The sequence below is a fragment of the Schistocerca piceifrons genome, chromosome 9, assembly GCF_021461385.2.
Source record: "Schistocerca piceifrons isolate TAMUIC-IGC-003096 chromosome 9, iqSchPice1.1, whole genome shotgun sequence".
Taxonomy (NCBI): domain Eukaryota; kingdom Metazoa; phylum Arthropoda; class Insecta; order Orthoptera; family Acrididae; genus Schistocerca; species Schistocerca piceifrons.
In genome coordinates this window covers 134,076,404-134,099,330 of record NC_060146.1, presented here as the reverse complement: position 1 = coordinate 134,099,330, position 22,927 = coordinate 134,076,404, and the positions used below count along the sequence as shown (strand labels likewise).

At 39.0% G+C, this 22,927-nt stretch overlaps 1 protein-coding gene across 1 annotated transcript in view; it reads left to right on the top strand.

Moving 5' to 3' along the window:
* LOC124717308 (GILT-like protein 1) overlaps positions 1-22,927 on the top strand; it is an 87,000-nt gene that overhangs the window by 37,549 nt on the left and 26,524 nt on the right. Inside the window, exon 2 of the mRNA XM_047244134.1 lies at positions 5,361-5,552. Within this exon, the coding sequence (XP_047100090.1) occupies positions 5,361-5,552 (192 nt within the window). The remainder of the gene's footprint in view (positions 1-5,360; positions 5,553-22,927) is intronic.

The window sequence follows — 22,927 nt, the reverse complement described above, 5'->3', positions numbered from 1 at the left end:
TAATTCTTACATGTATTAGCTTTTCTAGAATTTTGGAGAAAGCTGTCAACAAAGAGATAGGTCGATAGTTAGTTAGTTCATCTTTATCACCCTTTTTGTACAGGGGCTTCACAATGGCATACTTAAGTCTACTGGGAACAACACCTTTCTGAAGGGAAGCATTGAAAATATGACAGAGAATGTCCCTTATCCACACACAAGAATATTTCAATAAATTACTAGATATATTATCAACCCCTGCAGAATTCGTACTTTTTAGAGACATGATGATTTTTTTTTAATTTCTTCTACAGTGACAGGATTAAGGTGCATTTCTGAAATTGTGTTTGAATATATGGCTTGAAGCAAATGTGTGGCAGGTGGGCATGCACTGTAGCATGTCACCACACCAGATTTGGAAAACAGATGGTAAACAGTAGGTCTGTTGGAACAGAGATTCAAGGGTGCATAGGGTATACTGATGTATTAAATGTGTGAATGGTGAGGGGAGAGGGGGGAATTTGATGGGCTGGTAAAGGATTTGTAAAGGGGAGGGTAAATAGTTGCAGAATGCAAGGTGTAGTGTGGAGCATTCAACAATTTGGAGAAAGTGAGAGCACTTTGGTGCAAGGGATATCCAGGCTACACTGGCATAGCAAATGATGGCTATTTTAAAGTCCATGAATGGGACTTAAGATCTATGATGGAATAATGTACAATCAGCAAGAGCTGATAGAGAAAAGATGTTCTACACATTGCATACCATGCCTGTGGTGATCTTGATGACTGCATCTATGTTTGGGGATTGGGGGGGAGGGGTGGGGACAGGATTGGTGCAGATCAGTACCTCTGTAAGAAGGCTTGAATATTATGGGCTGTGATCTGGAGTTTCATGTTTAAAGTAATTTTGGAGGCAATGCAAGTAAGTAAAAACTCACCAGTCACCTATTTGTATATTCCAGTATTTTAGGTTACCATTTATGTGCAATCGAATACAAAAGTTTTCATATATAACTTCATATTCATTCACTTGTTTCTACAGCAAGCTAAATAGCTGCCAATTCAGAAGTGCCATATAGACTATACCCTTCGTACTGCAATGAAATTCAAATACTCCACAAGTGGTATGAAAACTGAAGGAATGTGGACTTTACTAGACAGAAAGAGGGTCATCTTCTGCAGACAGGATCTCCAGAAACCCATTCCTTGGATGGAGCTAATGAATAACATGATAGATACTTTGCTGAAGATGAAAATGAGTAAACCAGCAGCTCCAGTGCTGATAAAGCAGGAAACACTGTGGTTTCGTAAGTGTTTGTGTATGCTATCAATCTTAGCCATTTGTTTGAGAACCTCCTGCAATGTGGACATGGCCCAGTTTCTCTAAATCCCAGCTGCTTTATAGTGAGTGTCAGAACTTTTTTCTGCCAAAGCAGCCCCTGGAAAGCAAATTTCATCAAAACTGTATTTTTTAATGTTGTTGTTGCTGTGGTCTTCAGTCCTGAGACTGGTTTGATGCAGCTCTCCATGCTACCCTATCCTGTGCAAACTTCTTCATCTCCCAGTACTTACTGTAACATACATCCTTCTGAATCTGCTTAGTGTATTCATCTCTTGGTTTCCCTCTGTGATTTTTACCCCCCACGCTGCCCTCCAATGCTAAATTTGTGATCCCTTGATGCCTCAGAACATGTCCTACTAACTAGTCCCTTCTTTTTGTCAAGTTGTGCCACAAACTCCTCTTCTCCCCAATTCTATTCAATACTTCATCATTAGTTATGTGATCTAACCATCTAATCTTCAGCTTCTATTCTCTTCTTGTCCAGTCTATTTATCATCCATGTTTCACTTCCATACATGGCTACACTCCATACAAATACTTCCATAAACGAATTCCTGTCACTTAAATCAATATTCGATGTTAACAAATTTCTCTTCTTCAGAAACGCATTCCTTACCATTGCCAGTCTACATTTTATATCCTCTCTACTTCGATCATCATAAATCATTTTGCTCCCCAAATAGCAAAATTCCTTTACTGCTTTAAGTGTCTCATTTCCTAATCTAATTCCCTCTGCATCACCAGACTTAATTCGACTACATTCCATTATCCTCGTTTTGCTTTTGTTGATGTTCATCTTATACCCTCCTTTCAAGGCACTGTCCATTCTGTTCAACAGCTCTTCCAAGTCCTTTGCTGTCTCTGATAGAATTACAATGTCATCGGTGAAACTCAAAGTTTTTATTTCTTCTCCATGGATTTTAATACCTACTCCGAACTTTTCTTTTGTTTCCTTTACTGCTTGCTCAATATACAGAATGAATAGCATCGAGGAGAGGCTACAACCCTGTCGCACTCCCTTCCCAACCACTGCTTCCCTTTCATGCCCCTGTCCATTCCGTTCAACTGCTCTTCCAAGTCCTTTGCTGTCTCTGACAGAATTACAGTGTCATCGGCGAACCTCAAAGTTTTTATTTCTTCTCCATGGATTTTAATACCTACTCCAAATTTTTCTTTGTTTCCTTTACTGCTTGCTCAATATACACATTGAATAACATCGGGGAGAGGCTACAACCCTGTCTCCCTCCCTTCCCAACCACTGCTTCCCTTTCATGCCCCTCGACTCTTATAACTGCCATCTGGTTTCTGTACAAATTGTAAATAGCCTTTTGCTCCCTGTATCTTACCCCTGCCACCTTCAGAATTTGAAAGAGACTATTCCAGTCAACATTGTCAAAAGCTTTCTCTAAGTCTACAAATGCTAGAAACGTAGGTTTGCCTTTCCTTAATCTTTCTTCTAAGATAAGTCGTAAGGTCAGTATTCTCACGTGTTCCAATATTTCAACGGAATCCAAACTGATCTTCCCCGAGGTCGGCTTCTACCAGTTTTTCCATTTGTCTGTAAAGAATTCGTTTTAGTATTTTGCAGCTGTGACTTATTAAACTGATAGTTCGGTACTTTTCACATCTGTCAACACCTGCTTTCTTTAGGATTGGAATTATTATATTCTTCTTGAAGTCTGAGGGTATTTCGCCTGTCTCATGCATCTTGCTCACCAGATGGTAGAGTTTTGTCAGGACTGGCTCTCCCAAGGCCGTCAGTAGTTCTAATGGAATGTTGTCTACTCCCGGGGCCTTGTTTTGACTTAGGTCTTTCAGTGCTCTGTCAAACTCTTCACGCAGTATCGTATCTCCCATTTCATCTTCATCTACATTCTCTTCCATTTCCATAAAATTGTCCTCAAGTACATTGCCGTTGTATAGACCCTCTATATACTCCTTCCACCTTTCTGCTTTCCCTTCTTTGCTTAGAACTGGGTGTCCATCTGAGCTCTTGATATTCATACAAGTAGTTCTCTTTTCTCCAAAGGTATCTTTAATTTTCCTGTAGGCAGTATCTATCTTACCCCTGGTGAGACAAGCCTCTACATCTTTACATTTGTCCTCTAGCCATCCCTGCTTAGCCATTTTGCACTTCCTGTCAATCTCATTTTTGAGACATTTGTATTCCTTTTTGCCTGCTTCATTTACTGCATTTTTATATTTTCTCCTTTCATCAATTAAATTCAATATTTCTTCTGTTACCCAAAGATTTCTACTAGCCCTCGTCTTTTTACCTACTTGATCCTCTGCTGCCTTCACTACTTCATCCCTCAGAGCTACCCATTCTTCTTCTACTGTATTTCTTTCCCCCATTCCTGTCAATTGTTCCCTCATGCTCTCCCTGAAACTCTGTACAACCTCTGGTTTAGTCAGTTTATCCAGGTCCCATCTCCTTAAATTCCCACCTTTTTGTAGTTTCTTCAGTTTTAATCTACAGTTCATAACAAATAGATTGTGGTCAAAGTTCACATCTGCCCCTGGAAATGTCTTACAATTTAAAACCTGGTTCCTAAATCTCTGTCTTATCATTATATAATCTATCTGATACCTTCTAGTATCTCCAGGATTCTTCCATGTATACAACCTTCTTTCATGATTCTTGAAGCAAGTGTTAGCTATGATTAAGTTATGCTCTGTGCAAAATTCTACCAGGCAGCTTCCTCTTTCATTTCTTAGCCCCAATCCATATTCACCTACTACGTATCCGTCTCTCCCTTTTCCTACTGTTGAATTCCAGTCACCCACGACTATTAAATTTTCATCTCCCTTCACTACCTGAATAATTTCTTTGATTTCATCATACATTTCTTCAATTTCTTCATCATCTGCAGAGCTAGGTCGCATATAAACTTGTACTACTGTAGTAGGTGTGGGCTTCGTGTCTATCTTGGCCACAATAATGCGTTCACTATGCTGTTTGTAGTAGCTTACCTGCACTCCCATTTTTTTATTCATTATTAGACCTACTCCTGCATTACTCCTATTTGATTTTGTATTTATAACCCTGTATTCACCTGACCAAAAGTCTTGTTCCTCCTGCCACCAAACTTCACTAATTCCCACTATATCTAACTTTAACCTAACCATTTCCCTTTTTAAATTTTCTAACCTACCTGCCCGATTAAGGGATCTGACATTCCACGCTCTGATCCGTGGTACACCAGTTTTCTTTTTCCTGATAATGACGTCCTCTTGAGTAATCCCCGCCCGGAGATGCAAATGAGGGACTATTTTACCTTTTTACCCAAGAGGACGCCATCATCATTTAACCATACAATAAAGCTGCATGTCCTCGGGTAAAATTACGGCTGTAGTTTCCCCTTACTTTCAGCCGTTCGCAGTACCAGCACAGCAAGGCCGTTTTGGTTAGTGTTACAAGGCCAGATCAATCAATCATCCAGACTGTTGCCCCTGCAACTGCTGAAAAGGCTGCTGCCCCTTTTCAGGAACCACACATTTGTCTGGCCTCTCAACAGATACCCCTTCGTTGTGGTTGCACCTACAGTACGGCCATCTGTATCGCTGAGGCACGGAAGTCTCCCCACCAATGGCAAGATCCATGGCTCATGGGGGGGCTTTAATGTTAATGATATTCTAACTAATATAATTTTTTCAAGTGTTTTATTTGTATTATTTGCAACAAACAAACAAAAGTATACAAGTATGTATTTCTCAAAAGTCCAAAAATGGACGCAGTCCATCTTTTTATTCAAGCATTCAATTGCTCTCATATGTTTGTGTCACCTATAACATAAACTGCATTGACAAAAGACTACCATCATATGTGCAATACAACAAAAAACAAAGCTAAATGTTCAATGGATAGATGTGGTAGAATGATACTATTGGCTAGTGTGTGTCAAGTGAATTACTTCCCCTTGCTCCTGTATATTACACTACCATCTACATTGTTAAGAGCACACCATTGCAGGAAGGTTCTGAAATTTTTATTCCAATAGAAAATGGTGCACCTTGTAATTCATTAATTATATTTCAGGAAGGGTCTCCAGTGCATAAATACCACTACACTCACTGGAGGAGGACATACACAACACCAGTGGAGGTGGGAGTTTATTACGAAGCACAGTGTCCAGACTCTCAGGACTTCATTATCGACCAGTTACTTCCAGCATATGAAAAAGCCCCAAATCTGATAAGACCTATTTTTATCCCATATGGGAAAGCACATGTAAGTAAAAATACATTCACATACACATTTTAGTCAAGTATTTCTCTGTGTACTGTCTTTCCCAAAATCAATGACTGTGATGTGATGATGGAAATTATTTCTTGTAAATACTAAGCATTCTGTCATAATCTCCTTCATACATAGAACCTTCAACTGCATAATTTAGCAGAGTGATATACTTGAAATTTACATATGGTCCAATATCCCGTAGTGAAATTAATACTGAAAAAGTTTATGTAACTGAATGTGCAATGTGGATTTTGTAAGGTCAAAGTACCAGTTTGAAGCCCGTAAATGTTATTTAAATAAAGTGTAGTATAACAATGTAGCATATCTGGTCATCATAATTATGCATATTTCATCATCTGCTCCATTCCTGACATTTCTGTAATTGTCATCTGCCATTTGTTTATCATTTTGGTCAATTATCATAAGGTGACCATCAATGGATTTCCCTCTCATTTTCACTTGTAGTTGCCTTGGCTGCTTCACAGTCCATGCCACCTGGATTCTTCCCGACAACACCAGCTTTTCTGAATTGCTGTAAACCTGGAACTGATGTCAGTCTTCACTACTCCCTGTCCTTCACTTGCCTATACACCCTTCCCTGCTCCCACTCCAGCTGCAGACACAACTACTGTCTCCCTCTTCCCCCTCCCCTCCACCCCCCCCCCCCCCCCACTGCACATCTCCCTAGACCCCTCCTCTCTTCCTCCTGCCCCCCTCCAACACAGCCTCCTCGTGCAGCACCTGACAGGCTACTACCCTGTTTTTGCCATGTCCCTGATTGCTCCCAAAAGCAGCACAATAGCTTCTTCCCCCAACCCTATCTTGCTATGCCTCCCTACACCTCTTCATAACTCCACTACCCACCCTAGCAGAAACTGCTAATAAAGTCAGTCTGGTCTCAGCCCCAAGGGCACCCATATGCAGGGGAAAAGGGAGTCAAGCTGCCCTCTCCGCCCCCACCTGTCAAGGAAAGGAAAGAATTATAATGCAGTCAGGTAATTTTCTTTCATAAAAATCATTTAAAAGTTGGTACTGTGCAGGTACAATGTTAGAGCTGGAACCTTTCATGGCTACTTAAGTTGCGATTTGTCTTCCATAATATTGGGTTGGTGCATAAGTTCATAGCATTTTTCTCTAAGTTTAATAAACACAACAGATACATATAACAGAAACTTTAATCATCACTAATATATTCTCCTTCACCATTTACAACAGTACAACTATAGATATCCCATGAATTTGAAACAAAGAACTTGTTAAGACATGTTCAGAGCACATTTTCATCCAAATGTTCCTTGAAGGCTGCAGTGCACAGTGACGTCACAACCCAATTCTTGTATAGCGTTTTCTGTCTTTCTAGCAGAGAGTTGGTGGGCATTATCGTGGAGTAGCATCACTTTACAGAGTCTCCCTAGTCTTGTTCTTGACTGCATCTGCAAGACGTATCAGTTGTTCAAAATAAGTGTCAGCAGTGATGGTTAAACCTTCAGGAAGCAATTCATAGTACACCACAGCACTGCTGTTCCATCAGTTGCATAACATTATCTTTTCTGGGTGCACACAGGTCTTTGTAAGGGCAATTGCTGATTTGTTGGGCTCAGCCATTCCTTTATATTCCTCATACCAGCATAAAGACACAATTTTTCATTAACAGTAACAATACAGCATAGGATTGTCAGGATTGTTCATGACCAATTGATGATGATCAAGCAGAGATGCACACATGCCACTGGTTTATTTTTCTGATTTTGAGTTAGAGCATACATAATCCATACACATGATTTTTGAACCTTCCCCATTGGATGAAAATGTCGCACGATATTGGCATAATCATATCTGTCAGCTCTCAAATACACTGACATGGGTCATTGTGGATTAATGCACCTAAACTATTTTCATCAAACCCCAAACGTCTTCCTGAATGCAGAGAGTCACTAATGTCAAAATGATCCTCCTTAAAACAAGAAAACTATTTTCTTGCCGTGCTCTGTCCAGTGGCATTACCTCCATGCACAACGCAAGTGTTTCTGGCTGCCTCCACTGCTGTCATGTCTGTATTGGACTCCAATATAAGAATATATCAGAAATGTTCAGATTTCTCCACTTGGCACTCCATTGTCTTGCATCCACAGCTCCAGTCACTAACTCCAAATGGCAAAATGAGACTATGTAAACTCAAATAGAAACAGTAAACTACAAATAAAAGTGACAATCAATAAATAAACCCTTAGCAATCAGAACACTGGCATAAAAAAAATGCCATGAAAAATGGACCAACCTCCTATTAAAAATACTCCATACCCCTAGGTCTAGACCCAGGCCCCCCATTTAAACCATGTATGGTGTGGGTGCCCTTATCATCTGGGGAATACAGCATTCAGTCTCTTAACTGTCAGAAATTCAGAGACAGGTAATGATCATGACCTAGTCGTCACAGTTCTTCATATTGACAAGAATCTTATGTGGACTGATCATATTCTTCATGTTGATCTAGTGTTGAATATCTGAATGTACAAAACTCAGTTTGGACTCTTATACTATCCATATAGTTACTTCTATTTCGATATTGATGTCAGTACTGCATACTACAGTCACTTCCACTCTCTTAGCTTTATAAAGCATCACATAAGCTGCTTTTGTAGATGCGAGAGACAATAAAATACTACCTTGCAACATGATATCTTGGGAGAACCACATACTGGAAACAAAAAGTTTTCACTGCTAAAAGGAGGCAGTAATTAGAGTAAAATGCTGGATACAGCATGGGCATTTGTATACGAACATGCTTAGAAAGCTAGGAATTCTGACAAAAAGATGCACACATCCACAGATTATTTTATTTGTAAGTTTAAATTTCTGTACAAACCAAACAACTCAACATCACAAATACAATATAAGAAAAAAGTTTGACCTACACTGTGAACTGAAGAACCTCAGCATTGTGCAAAACAGACAGCATTACAGCAGTGCAAAAGTGTTCAGTGTTGTCACTCCTCAAATTATTTATTTTTATTTATTTATTTCCATGTTGTGAATATATCTCAGGATATGGAATGTGTCAGTTTTACAAATTTGTTATGGTGTTATGTAAGTAGTACATTATTCTCATGAAAGTATCTGCAGCTTAGATTCTATAACAGAAAAATAAATTTTGCTGTTAAATCAATATTACAGAAAAAAGAAATATAAAAGAAAATGTATTATAGATAAATAAGTATGTTTACAATAATAAATAGACAGGTTCACAAATAAAGATTTTTAACCCAGTACTCATTAGCTACTAAACACTTAATTCGTGGGAGGGCATTAAAAATCTTACAGCCACTGAAATGGGCCCTCCTTTTCAACCATAATCATGTTTGCATGGCCATAGTGGATAGTCATTTCTTCTAGTATCATGTCTATGATATGCACTATTAGGTTTGAAAAGCAGCCTTTAAAATGATTCCTACATGTGGCTCTAGGATGGACTGCACTCATGATTCTTATGGCTCTTCCCTAGCAAGTGACTAACTTCAAAATACAATTCCCAAAATGCCATGAAAATAATTGTAACAAGCTGATTTGATATTTTCCACATTTCTGTAAGAGCAGAAGTTGCAGAAATCATGCTTTTGCATAGATCCAAGATGTGGTTTGACCAGTTTAGCATGCTATCAGTATGTAAGCCCCAGGTATTTTGAACTTTGTACCTTAGCTACCATATCTGCAGGTTGCCAGGTTTTTGTCCTGTTCCTTCATCTTTCAAGTTTGTGCAAAACTGGATATAGTTTGTTTTACTGAAATTAACAGGAACTACTTATGTTAAACACGTTCACAATATCCATAAAAACATAATTAGCTGACTCAAGTCGTCTGTTGAATTATCAATAAGCAGCATAGTGCAATCAGGAAAGATGCTGAATTTACAATATTCTGTAAAAATAGGAAGATCATTAATAAAAGATAATAAAAAGTATTGGGTCCAGAACAAAGCCCTGAGGCACTTGATGTGTGATGGTAGCCCAGTCCAAAGATGAGACACCTTCTGAACTATCCAGTACAACTTTACTTTCTGAAAGATAGGAATAAAGCCACTTCCCTGCTGCACCATTTATTCCTAGATACTTTACATTAAGTATTTGGTGACTGACACAGTCAAAAATTTTTGATAGGTTGTAAAATATTACAAACATCTTTGTCTTTTTGTTGATGGATTCCAAAACATTGGTAGCAAATGCAAATACTGCATCTTTTGGTGATAACCTCCTCTGGAATCCAGACTGACTTTAGCTGACAATATTATGTTGACTGAGATGCTTAACAACTTTAGAATGCATTAGTTTCTCTAAAACCTTGCAAAAGCTTGTCAGTACAGAGGTGTCAAAACTTCATACTGAAGCCTTTCAGGGATTACACTGATCAGCCACAACATTATGATCATTGACCTACTATAGAAATAAACCTGTGCAGGCGATGGCAGCATTACGTAGTAAGGAATGACTGCTAATCAAATACAAAGTGCATGTAGTATCAGTGAGCATGCTATCTGTGTGTAGAATGGGGAGTTTGACTGAGGGCAGGTTGTTATGGCCCAGAGGCTCGGCAAGGGGATTTTGGAAACTGCACAACTTGTCAGGCATTTGAGGAGTGCTGTTGTGAGTGTCTTAAATACATGGTGAAACCACGTCCAGACATTGTAGGGTTGGTGGCCATCCCTCATTATAGATGTTGGACATCATAGGATGGGCAGACTGGTAAAACAGAATAGGCAGTGAATCACAGCAGAACTAACATCAGACTTTAATGCTGGACAGAGTGAAAGTGTGTGTGAACACACAATTTTCTGAACACACCTAACAGTGGGCCTCTGCAGCCGATGACCCATGCATGTGCTAATGTTAACACCGCAATACAGGCAAGTACGATTGAAATGGGCACATGACCAATGGCAGTGGATGTTGGTGCAGTGGCAGAACATTGCATGGTCTGATGAATCCCAATATCTTCATCATGCCGGTCTGAGGGCGCAAATCTGTCATCGTCAAAGGGAACACCTATACTGTGAGACATAAAAAAGTTGGCAGCAGCTCCATTATGCTCTGGGGAACATTCACGTGGGCATCCATGGATCCAGTAGAGCTTGTGCAAGACATCATGACAGCCATGGGGTATTGTACACAGGTTGCAGTCCACGTACACCTGTTAATGACAACCTTGTTTCCTGAAAGCTGTGGCATTTTTCAACAAGATAATGCACCATGTTACAAGGCCAGGAGTGTGACTGAGTGGTTTGAGGTTCCAATTGGTGTGCTGGCCTCTCGAACTTGCCAGAATTGAACCCGATTGAACACATCTGGGATGTGATTGAATTTGACATCAGAGCTCATCATTCCCTCCCCAGATTTATGGGAATTATGTTACTTGTGTATGCAAATGTAGAGCCAGTTTCCTACCACAGTCTACCAAGATCTCATTTCCAGAATGAAAATTTCACTCTGCGTAGGAGTGTGCACTGATACAAAACTTTCTTGCTGATTAAAACTGTGTGCCGAACTGAGATTCGAACTCGGGACCTCTGCCTTTTGTGGGCAAGTGGTTTACCGACTGACCTACCCAAGCACATGGAGTGCAGTTCAAGTCTCAGTCCGGCACACAGTTTCAATCTGCCAGGAAGTTTCAACACCTCATTGCTTCCATGTCGTGATGTGCCGGTGCTGTTATCCATGCTAATGGTGGACATATCAACTATTAGATAGGTGGTCATAGTGTTCTGGCTGATCAGTGTAAATCTGCTGTCAATGAAACTACAACATTTAAACACTGACTGATTCTTAAGCATTCCTAATAGAAAAATCCATCTCTGTTTCAGATTAATATGTAAACTAGCAGGCATAATTTCTCTTTCTTGTTGATAAATCTGCAGCAGTTTTGTTTTCTTATTCGGATGTGTGAAGTTTGAACAGTATTATGCCTTTTGACTGTAACCCACACAATTGTTTAATGCAACACAGTCTACTGGTACTCAGTAAAACTTGTGCCCATCTCTATAGCGGAGCTCACTAATGCATGACTTTGGGGTAGGGCTCCTTGGATGTAAGCTGTTTCAAATCCTGGTGCTGGAAAATTTTCACTGCCACTTTTCGGCTGGTGAGGAGAGGCAGTGGCATAAAGTTCCTGATCATAGTCTATCATGTAATGAGGGCATTTGACACTGTCGATGGTGATCTGGAAATCCACTGGGTATATTAAGCTGCGTGGCCCCATTGTAGCTGTTTGGCAGGAGTACACTATGTGCCAGCACTGGGTTTCATTCTCTTTTATCATCATCATCATCATCGTCATCCAACACAAATATAACACTACACTATACAAACATCCATTACACTCACCTTCCCTCTAAAAACACATAAACAACACAACCTTCACATATCCACAAGGAAATGGGTAAATGATAATCAATTAGGGGGACATGGAGTTGAATCCACTGTACAGGATATCTCAGCCAACAATGCAATTGGACATCTTTGAGTAGAATTTGTTAATTATCTGTAAATATATTTGATAATGAATCATTCATTACTTTAGAGGGGGCAGACTGTGTGCGGGCCACAGTTCAGCCTGTCTCAGTTTTTGCTCATTCATTCCCAGAAGCATTACACTCATTTAAAAATGAAAGAGAATGACAGAAGATATGGATGAGAATTCTCAACATCTATCATGCAATCACATAAGTGACAGATATGGCAAATTTGCTATGACAATATATCGTGCAGGGAGAGTTTAAGGATTTAGTTGACTTCGTGTTAAATTTTCACGCATGCAGCATGTTAAGAAACTGACAGTATGAAGAGTAAAATTACTGAAGTTGCATGCATCACTTCATTGTCAGTTGCAACAGTTTTGATGGAAATGAACAAAGAGTATGGAGACTATGATCCATGAAAAGTATGTCGGCAAAGTTAAGGAACATGCCTGGAATGATGTTTCGATTGCAAACTCACTATTGTTGAATTTATGAAGGAAAGAGGAGAGCAGAAACAAAAATTAAAACACCCAGAGTGGTTTGCAGACCTTGCATTTAAAGTGTACTTGACTGCACATGGCGCACAGTAAGACACTGAGAAATGACTTCTTTCTGATTTTATGGGAATTCATTTAAAAAGAAAATCACATTATAGAAGAGCCACATTCTAAAAAACACAGTCCTGTCCCATAAGCTCACAGCTGTTAAGGAAAATGGGAGGTCTGAGGCTTTCATTGTAGCCTTGAAACAATTAAGAGGATAGTTTCGCTTGAAAACACCCCTATGCACGTATAGATGGAACTGATTGACTTGCAACATAATTCTCATTTTAATGACAAGTTCTTTTACATTCAAACTGTACAGGATGTTTACAGTACTTTCCTCAGGTAGAGTGTCCATGTCTCCGTAATGAAATTGCAAAAGTGCTTCAGTATGTCAATTGACATACTTGTGTGAAAACCATTTCTCCAAGTATGAAACTAAGTCAGTGATAATTATGTAGCAACTTGAGTGTGAAAATGTGTGAAATAGTCTGCGTCTGTCCATATGCTGATGGTTTGTACCAGATAAAAATTATAATGCTTCCTCAGTATACTGAAAATAATTAAATAATACTGAAAATTAGTTTTGTTTTTGAAATATGTTTTTGAAAAATGTGAAATATGAAGCAAAGTCATACACAGTGTTACTGCATTGACATTTAAATGTGATGCATTCAGTTCCTCCTCCTCATCTGTCAAAGTGCTTGGCAGTGGGGGAAACATGCAGTGAGGCTGTGCGCTTTGGCATTTGTGACAGAGTGCAGCCTGAGAGCCAAAATTTTGGACAGCCTTGCTTTAGAGGTCCCTATTTTCTTAGAAATATCTTGTAATTTCTCTTAATTACTCATTTTGCTTTCAGTATTGTACTAGCATTATGTTAACAATCTTCAACAAATATAGTTCTGCACTGTTATTGCCTGAATAGTCCTTGTATATTACTTCCTATATTTCATATCACTGTAATAATCTTTGAAAATGTATTATTATTATTATTATTATTATTATTATTATTATTATTATTATTATTATTTACTGCATCCTAGAGAATCTTAATAACTGGATTTATGAAACTCAAGTACACAAATGATCTAAATTAACTCTCAAGTCATTTTTAGTACCAAGCAAGGTGGCACGATGGTTAGCACACTGGACTCGCATTCGAGAGGACAACGGTTCAAATCTGCGTACAACCATCCTGATTTAGGTTTTCTGCGATTTCCCTTAATCACTCCAGGCAAATGCCAGGATGGTTCCTTTGAAAGGGCACAGCCGACTTCCTTCCCCAACCTTCTCTAATCCGATGGGACCGATGACCTCACTGTTTGGTCCCCTCCCCCAAATCAGCAACCAGCCAACCAATCATTTTTAGTATACTAAAAGCATTTAATAAGTAGATCTGTGCAATAAGAAAATTGTGTAAGCACTTCACAGAAGCCTCTCATGAACTTGCACTGAGATGACAAAAGTTATGGGATGCCTCCTAATACAGTGTTGGTCCTCCTCTTGCCTGGTGTAGGGCAGCAACTTGACATGGTGTGGACTTGACAAGCTGTTGGAAGTCCCCTGCAGAAATATTGAGCCATGCTGCCTCTATACCCATCAATAATTGTGACAGTATTGCTGGTGCAGGATTTTGTGCAAAAATTGTCCTCTCAAGTATGTTCCACAAATGTTCGATATTATTTGGAAACATAAAGTCCATGAATGGTTGCAAACAGTTTCAAAGTAGCTGAACACAACCATTTCCAGACAATGCTCAGTTCAGTTGGACCCACACTATTATGTAGCTATCATGAGCTTGTACAGTGTCTTGTTCACAACTGGGGTCCGTGGCTTTGTGGGGTCTATGCCACACTCAAACCCTATCAGCAGCTCTTACCAACTGAAATCAGGCCACCATTTTGCAGTCGTGTAGGGTCCAACCGATATGGTCACAAGCCCAGGAGAGGTGTTGCATGTGATGTGCTGCGCTGTGCTGCAAAAGGACTCAAGTTGGTCATTTGCTGCCGTAGCCCATTAGCACCAAATTTCACCTCACCATTCTAACAGATGCATTGATCGTACATCTCACAATAATTTCTGTGGTTATTTCAACAGTGTTGCTTGTCTGTTAGGACTGACAGCTCTAAGCAAATGTTGCTGCTCACTTGTTAAGTGAACGCCATTGGCACTAGGTTGTCCATGGTGAGAGGTAGGTAATAGCCGAAATGAGGTATTCTTGGCACACTCTTGACACTGTGGATTGCAGAATATTGAATTTCCTAATGATTTCAGAAGTGGAATATCCCATGTGTCTAGCTCCAACCACCATTCTGCGTTCAAAGTCCGTTAATTCCTGTCATGCGACTGTAATTATGTGGGACACCTTTTCACAGATATCACCTGAGGACAGATGTCAGCTCTGCCAATGTGTTGCACTTTTATACCTTGTTTATGCAATACTGCTGTGATCTGTATATGTGCACTTCGTTATCCCATGACTTTTGTCACCTCACTCTAGAATGAGCTGTTATACCAGCAATAAGGTTACCATATAGTAATGTTGGAGAACTGGGGGATTTCAGATAATGTGATTTATTTTATGTATTTTTCTTTTCCTTGGATCTCTTTTAGGGAATCTTTTTTTACTGAAAATTCTGTCATAGTAGTGAACACGTTAAATTTTTCATGTTGTACACTACATTTAACAACAGATTTAAATTTTCAAAAGTGAGCATATTGCTCTCATCCATCCACTGAACATTTAGCAGCAAAAATATTCTGTATACAGCTGCATTACGTGTAGGTATGGCAAAACAGTACTGTGCCACTTTCAAAAGTTGAATGCAATCAACACTGCTATTCATGCACTGGTACCATTTCACTTTTCTGTACAAAAGTTGCAGAGTTTGCCATGTAGTATGTTCATAAAGCACGTATTTCGTCAAAGCAGAGTCATATCTAGGATCCTGGTATGTCAGAGGGTTTCTAAGCTCATACAGATTGTGTGTCATCATGCCATTTCCAAATTCTCTGAGTAAATGGAGGTGTTGTCTTAATGCATTATCCTACCAATTACTGTAGGCACCCCCCACCCACCCACATCAAAGAGAACACAGGCATCAATAACAATGTTAACACCTCTTTAATTAAACAGTTTTTTTGCACTGCTTCTCACTTACAAATTACTCATTTGCACAGTGTGCATTTTGCTTCTACATCTGTTGTACCCTGGTGCAGAAAAGGAAAACAAGTTTATTATTTAAACTTGTTCTTATATTTATATTTTTGTATCCTGATTTGTATAATATATATTGTATAGCTTATAATAGAGTACTTGGTCGAGGGTCCAGAATATTTAAGTCCACTGAAAATGTTAAAGTGAAGCTTCTCTTGTTTACCACATTTCCATATATATGGAGAGAAAAAAAATAATAAAGGTATGCAGTGTTGTTAACTTTCAGCAGAGTTCAGCAAAGACCAGCTATAGGGCAGATATGTCATATAAAAATATATTTACAAAAAAAAAATGCTAAAAATATGATACATTTCCTGGGTGACTGTTGCCAGAGCCAGAGTTCAAAATAAGTGGAAGTGATAAATAAATAATATAGTTTTACTGTATACTAAAAACGGGTGGTTTTGCAAAAATTTCCAAAACTGAGTGGGGTTGGGGCAGGGTCTAAAACACACTTGGTCCCTGGTAAAAATAGGTTACTAGGTAACCCTAACCCACACTCACAATAATAGAGGCAAAAATAATTTCCATACAGGCTATATATTCTTATCTAGGATTCAGAATGGAGTAAATTCTAATTAACACTAATGTTCATATTACATTTTCCCAGTATGTAGACAGCTTGTAGTATTCTATGGAAATAAGGAAGATTAGTATTTAATGTCCCATTGACAAAGAAGTCATTATGGATGGAGCACAAGCCCATATTAGCCAAGGATGAGAAGAAAACTGGGCATGTCCTTTCAATGGAACCATCCCAGTGGTTGCCTTAATCAATTTAGGGATACAACTGCAAATATAAATCTAGATAGTTAAACAGGGATTTGAACCACTGCCCTCCTGAATGAGAGTCCAGTGTGCTAGCCACTGCACCACCTTTCTCAGTTACAAATGCTTTGTTTGAAGTATCTGATAAAAGCAGCAGCTGAGTCGTGTAAGTGAAAGAGCAGTGGCTGTTTAAAGTAGCCGTTTTTTGCTAACATGGGGACTATCAAACCTTTTAATGATGGATGGGATGGAGTCTTAGGTATGTTGTAGAGGGGCTGTCCTGAGTGCCTGGTTAGCGGCTTTTCATGCAATGGCCCCTAGTTCCCAAGGCAATTACTGTCGAAGTTTTATGCGTACCTCCTACACCTGCAACTTTGTTTGTGTTTCAAGCAGGCATGTGTAGTACAGTGTCCAAGTTTTGTGGTTACCATGCTGTTCCTACCTGTATAAAGTTGTTGTTGTTAATTTCTTGAAGTCGTGCAAAATATCATTAAATAGTATGTCATGCAAAAATATTCAAAATAGCTGTTTCCGCTGTAATAACAATATTATGAAAAGGATTGATTGCCACTTGCCACACAGTGGAGATGTTTCATTGCAGAAAAGCACAACAAAAAGCTACTAAGCACATAAGCTTCCAGCAAGAAGGCCTTCTTCCGAAACAGACACCACCCCCCCCCCCCCCCCGTGTGTGTGTGTGTGTGTGTGTGTGTGTGTGAATAATTAAAATATAGCAAATAGTTGTATAACATTCACTTCCTGCATTTCCTAGACATAACCTTGCCTCTTTTTTTCATCTCTTACTCATGGACTGTTAAAAAGTGCTGCAAACCACAGACTGACATTTATTAATGAAATTACTATGTGAAAATGACAATTTTCGAGTAATTTTGAATGACATATAGTAGTAGTAGTAGTAGTAGTAGTAGTAGTAGTAGTTGTTGTTGTTGTTGTTGTGGTCTTCAGTCCAGAGACTAGTTTGATGCAGCATTTAATGAAATTCTGTAAAATGAAATTGAGAAAAAAAAGTAATATTCAGTAGGGTTCAAACTGTACCATCAGGATGGTAGCCATGATCCTTGGCTCCTGCACTAAATACACTTGATTAATACATGACCAATGTTACAGGTATAGAAGAGATGCATAAAATTTCAACATTGATTTTCTTGGAAATGAGGGGCCATCACATGAAAAGCAGCCAGCTAGGTACTCAGGATAGATCCCTCTCCAACATACCTAAGACTCATCAAAATTTGTGATTCACAGGCCTGGTGGTTCCCTCGTAAATATATAGTACTACAGTAATCTAAGAGGGCATGCTTGCAAGTAATCCCTCCAAATTTTTTATGTGTAAACTCATAAAGTTGGGTACATAAAATACACTTTATTATCATTCTACTACATTGTTCTTCATGTCTAAACATTTATTTAGTCATCCCAATGACAAACACATTTCTCCCAATGAGCGACCAGTTTGCTGATACTGTCACTGTATAAACTGTATAACATTTGACTTTGTTGACAGAGCCACAACTTCACCTTTGTTTGCAGCATTTCATCACTACCAAAGCGAAGTCCTCATAGGTATTCTTTAAGTTTTGGGAACATTCTGAGCTCTGTCAGACACGCTGAGGTTAGCACCACCATTCCCTACATTACAAGCACAAACCACCCCATTTTGCTGGCCGCTGTGGCCGAGCGGTTCTAGGCGCTTCAGTCTGGAACCACGCGACTGCTGCGGTCGCAGGCCCGAATCCTGCCTCGGGCATGGGTGTGTGTGATGTCTTTAGGTTAGTTAGGTTTAAGTAGTTCTGAGTTCTAGGGGACTGATGACCTCAGATGTTAAGTCCCATAGTGCTCAGAGCCATTTGAACCAACCCAACGTCGCACGTAACTGATTTAGATACAATCCTCACCGTACACAGCTTTCATTCTTCTGTGCATTCAATGGAAGGCATGTCTTCTGTGGTCAGAAACTCGATTGCAGTATACTGTTTCTCACACATCGACATAGTTACGTTACACAGCACAATTCGGAGCTCTATTTATCCTAATGACAAACGATCTACCATCTTACGTAAATACTCACTCCATTCTCTATGCAGATGATACCACATTTTTCAGTATCAGCTCAGACATGGATATGCTTCAAACTGTGGCAAATGACACAATATCACAAGCATCAGTCTGGTTTCGAGCTAATGGGTTCCTGCTTAGTGAGAGTAAAACTCAAAAGATTCTATTTAGTTTAAGAGATCTGCCAGTATCAGACTTCATGGATAGTGTTAAGTTCTTGGTATTGTTATAGATAGTAAATTGACTTGGGAGCCACATATTAAATACATTAGTGCAAGGCTGTCTAGAGTGGTGTATTTGTCAAGGAATTTAAAAAAACCATGTCCCTGAGGCGTATGTAAGATCGGCCTACTTTGCTTTTTTCAAAAGCATTATATCTTATGGGCTTTTAATATGGGGCAATAGCTCACACCTTCAGGACATTTTGGTACTTATAAGAATACCAGTGTAGAAGAGATGTACACACTCGTGGAACCAGAAATAGTAGCCATCTTGACATACCTTACTACAGATTATCCAAGTCACTGAACAGCTATGAAGTGGTGGGTATGAAGATGTTTAACAATGGGTAGAATGGGTAGAAGCTCCATTTGATTTATTTAAAGACAAATTATTCAGTTGGTTAGCTGCAAATCCTTGATACTCACTTCAGGAATTTTATGACTGTAAAATATCATAGTGGTTTGGTTTAGAGAGTACAGCATAATTTCTTTAACTGATTAATTTATGATGCAATGTTTTCATATTATTTGATTTTAAATATAGTATTTTATGGAAAAAACCAATAGTGACATATTAATCTTCAACCCATGCATATATGCTGTATAACTTGTACATATGTAACTGGACTTTGTCAATTGCTGTAATAACTAAACAACAATAAAATTTCATTCAATTCAGTTCAATTCTTTAGCAGCAGAGCTTTGCAACTTGCTTTAGTGAAGGGGAACGTCAACCAAATAATATGCATGACATGTAATATCTCAACTGATATTTAAAACAGAATAATAAACTTGGAGGAATTACTTTTCAGGACACCCTCATAGAAGCACACTTCACTATTATCAGAAAGAGTTGATTTGGATAAATATTACTACACTTTACAGAAGCTGACTACAGTGGTTGCTTCAGCCAGTTAACATATAGGGTATTCAAGCTGGAGGTGTAAACAAAAAAAATGCTTGTATGAAAAAATTCAACATTTTATGTTGTTGGATAAACATGCAATTGATAGAAACTGTCCAAAATATTGTCCTCACCATTTCATTCACAGTGCGTAGTATAGTGCTTACATGCACATGTACACAAATGTTTATTATGCAGAGGCAGACATACTCCTGACAGTAAAGATGTGGATGCCACAACAAAAGATGCAGAGTGTGCTACGGTTTGCATAGCTAAAAATCTGCAATATGTGCTCAGCGGTGTGCAAGAAGAGAATGGAATGTGGATCCCCCCCACAGATAAATCCATTTATCAGTGCGGACAGAACTCTTTGAGAAACAGGAGGTTTGATTTCAAATGCTGGAAAACAAACTTCTTAGGAAACGGGAAGTTGGATTCCAAATGCTGGAAAACATCCTGAAATGCGCTTGAATGAAGACTGTAGAATGTGTGCGTGATGCATTCACCAGAAACCCATGTAAATCCATTAGACAAGCTAGCAGGGAACTAGCAGTCACCTATTAGATGGGCACGACAGTGTGCAAAAATGTCTCCAGGTATGTGCTTATAAACTCTAATTTTTGCATCGCATTAGGCCTGAGGGGAACCGCGTATGTGATTTTGCTGTTGTGACACTGCATCATATAGACAAAAAAATGACTACATCAATGCACTGCTGTTCAGTGATGAATCTATCTTCTTCGCATGTGGCAAAGTTAACTGAAATAACTGTTGACTATTTGGAAGTAAAACTACAGGAGAAGTTATTGAATACAAAAAGGAACACGCCAAAAGATTATCTTTGGTGGGATGGCATAACCGTGGAGTGGTAGGTCTATTTGTTTTATGGAGGCTACAGTGACAGGGCACACATGTCTCGACATATTGGTGAACTATGCAGTTCCACATATGCCTTCTGATGTCATTTACCAGTAGGATGGTGCCCCACTATTATGGGGATGTTACCCCATTTCTCCATGACATGAATCCTGAGCTTTGGATCGGAGGGGCAGAGGGCAGAGGGGGGGGGGGGGGGGGGAGGGGGGGGTTGGCCCTATTGCCTTGCCATCTGACTCTGCTGCTGGGTTTAAGTGCATGGGGGTTTATCGAGGACACTGTTCACAGAACAAAGACTCAAGATCTGGTAGATTTGAGACAATGGAGATATATAGCATTGGGGACCATAACACCTGTCGTGCTTATGAATGCTTGGTGAGAAGTGGAGTACTGTTTCAATATCTGTTGAGTTACAAACTGTGTCCTCACTGAACTGTACCAATGCACACAAAAATGTTTACAATGCTCGACAATAAAGTTATAAACAATAATACATACCGAAAGATAAACAAATATTTTTATATATCTCTAGCCCAGGCCCCCTGTATGACTTGACTCCTTCCATATCCCCAGAGGCTTTTCCCACTTGTTTTACAGAACATGTTGTGTCAAGGAATATGCTATGTCTTGACTGTAGGTTGGCCATTTGGCTGCCTAGATCTGAAATGGTAGAAGTCAGAAGGCTTTGTCTAGTACTCCTGTGTTTTTGGGCAAAGCCAAGATTACCTAGTTGACAGTACTGAGTGAGTTAGCCAGTGTTGTCTGCCATGTTACACTGTTTGATACATCTCTGTATCATGCTGTTTCCTGTCCTTATAATTAGTGTTTGTAATAATTGCAGTCAAGATATTTATTAAAGTTGTCAATGTTTAAGATGGTTTCACTCCGGATTACAAAAATTATGCACGTGATTTTTACCTCTGTGCATGACATCTGCTTTCGTGAAAGCATTAAGTGTGGGTTAAGTGTGCCTAATACATTGGGAGATTGGGGGGGGGGGGGGGAGGGGGGGGGTGTAAGAGACACCTGGTTTATTTTTACATAGGACCAGAATTTTCTATAATTGTTGGCATGCACTTTCACTAAAATTTTATAAATATGATGATAGAAGTTATTGTATGCTTCACGCATTAATTTTTCATTTAGTCAAGAATTTCTATTAACATTTGCCTGTCAACATTTTGGTGTTCTGTTTTGAATTGAGAATTTAACAATATCCATTTTCTCAGCATTATCTGACATTTGTTATTAAATCATGGTGGGTTTTCTCCATCTTTAGTACCTATTGACTGATAAGTCAGTCGGTGTCCTTCATCCCACTTCCTTTCTTTTCCACTGTTCTGCCAGGAGGAGGAGCCCCTGGCTCCAAAAGCTTACGCATTTCTGTAACTTTTATATGTTTTTTCTCCTGCCACAACTTAGTAAGTAGATTTTTATCCATCCAATTATATTTTCAAAACTGGATTATTTTCATTGAAACAAAACTGTATGTATCAAACTTTCAGCTCAGAACTGCAGTCATCTAACAGCTCAATAACTGATTCCACTTGGACACCACTTCCACCTTGGTTGTTGGTTCTATATATTTTTCTAAGTTAAGCATATTTACAACAGTTATTCAAAAATTCGTTAAACAGGGTTCTTTCATACAGTTTATGAAACTATTGGTTAAACTTACAGCTCTCAGAAATTCATAAACATTTATAAGTATAAATTAATTAGGTCCTATTTCCTTGAGGTAAAATTTAAGCAGTGTTCATGATTACTTTCCTATATATACAATGAATACTTTAACTTTAGGTAGCTTCCTAATTATTTGCATATGGTGGTATAAGATGGAGTGAAAACACTTTGCCACATATAAAACACAGCTGCGTTGCACATCGAACTTATTAAGGTTTCCATTAGTTGTTGTTGTGGTCTTCAGTCCAGAGACTGGTCTGATGCAGCTCTCCATGCTACTCTGTCCTGTGCAAGCTTCTTCATCTCTCAGTACTTACTGCAACCTACATCCTTCTGAATCTGTTTAGTGTATTCATCTCTTGGTCTCCCTCTATGATTTTTACCCTCCAATACTAAATTGGTGATCCCTTGATGCCTCAGAATATGCCCTACCAACCGATCCCTTCTTCTAGTCAAGATGCACCACAAATTTCTCTTCTCTCCAATTCTATTCAATACCTCCTCATTAGTTATGTGATCTACCCATCTAATCTTCAGCATTCTTCTGTAGCACCACATTTCGAAAGCTTCTATT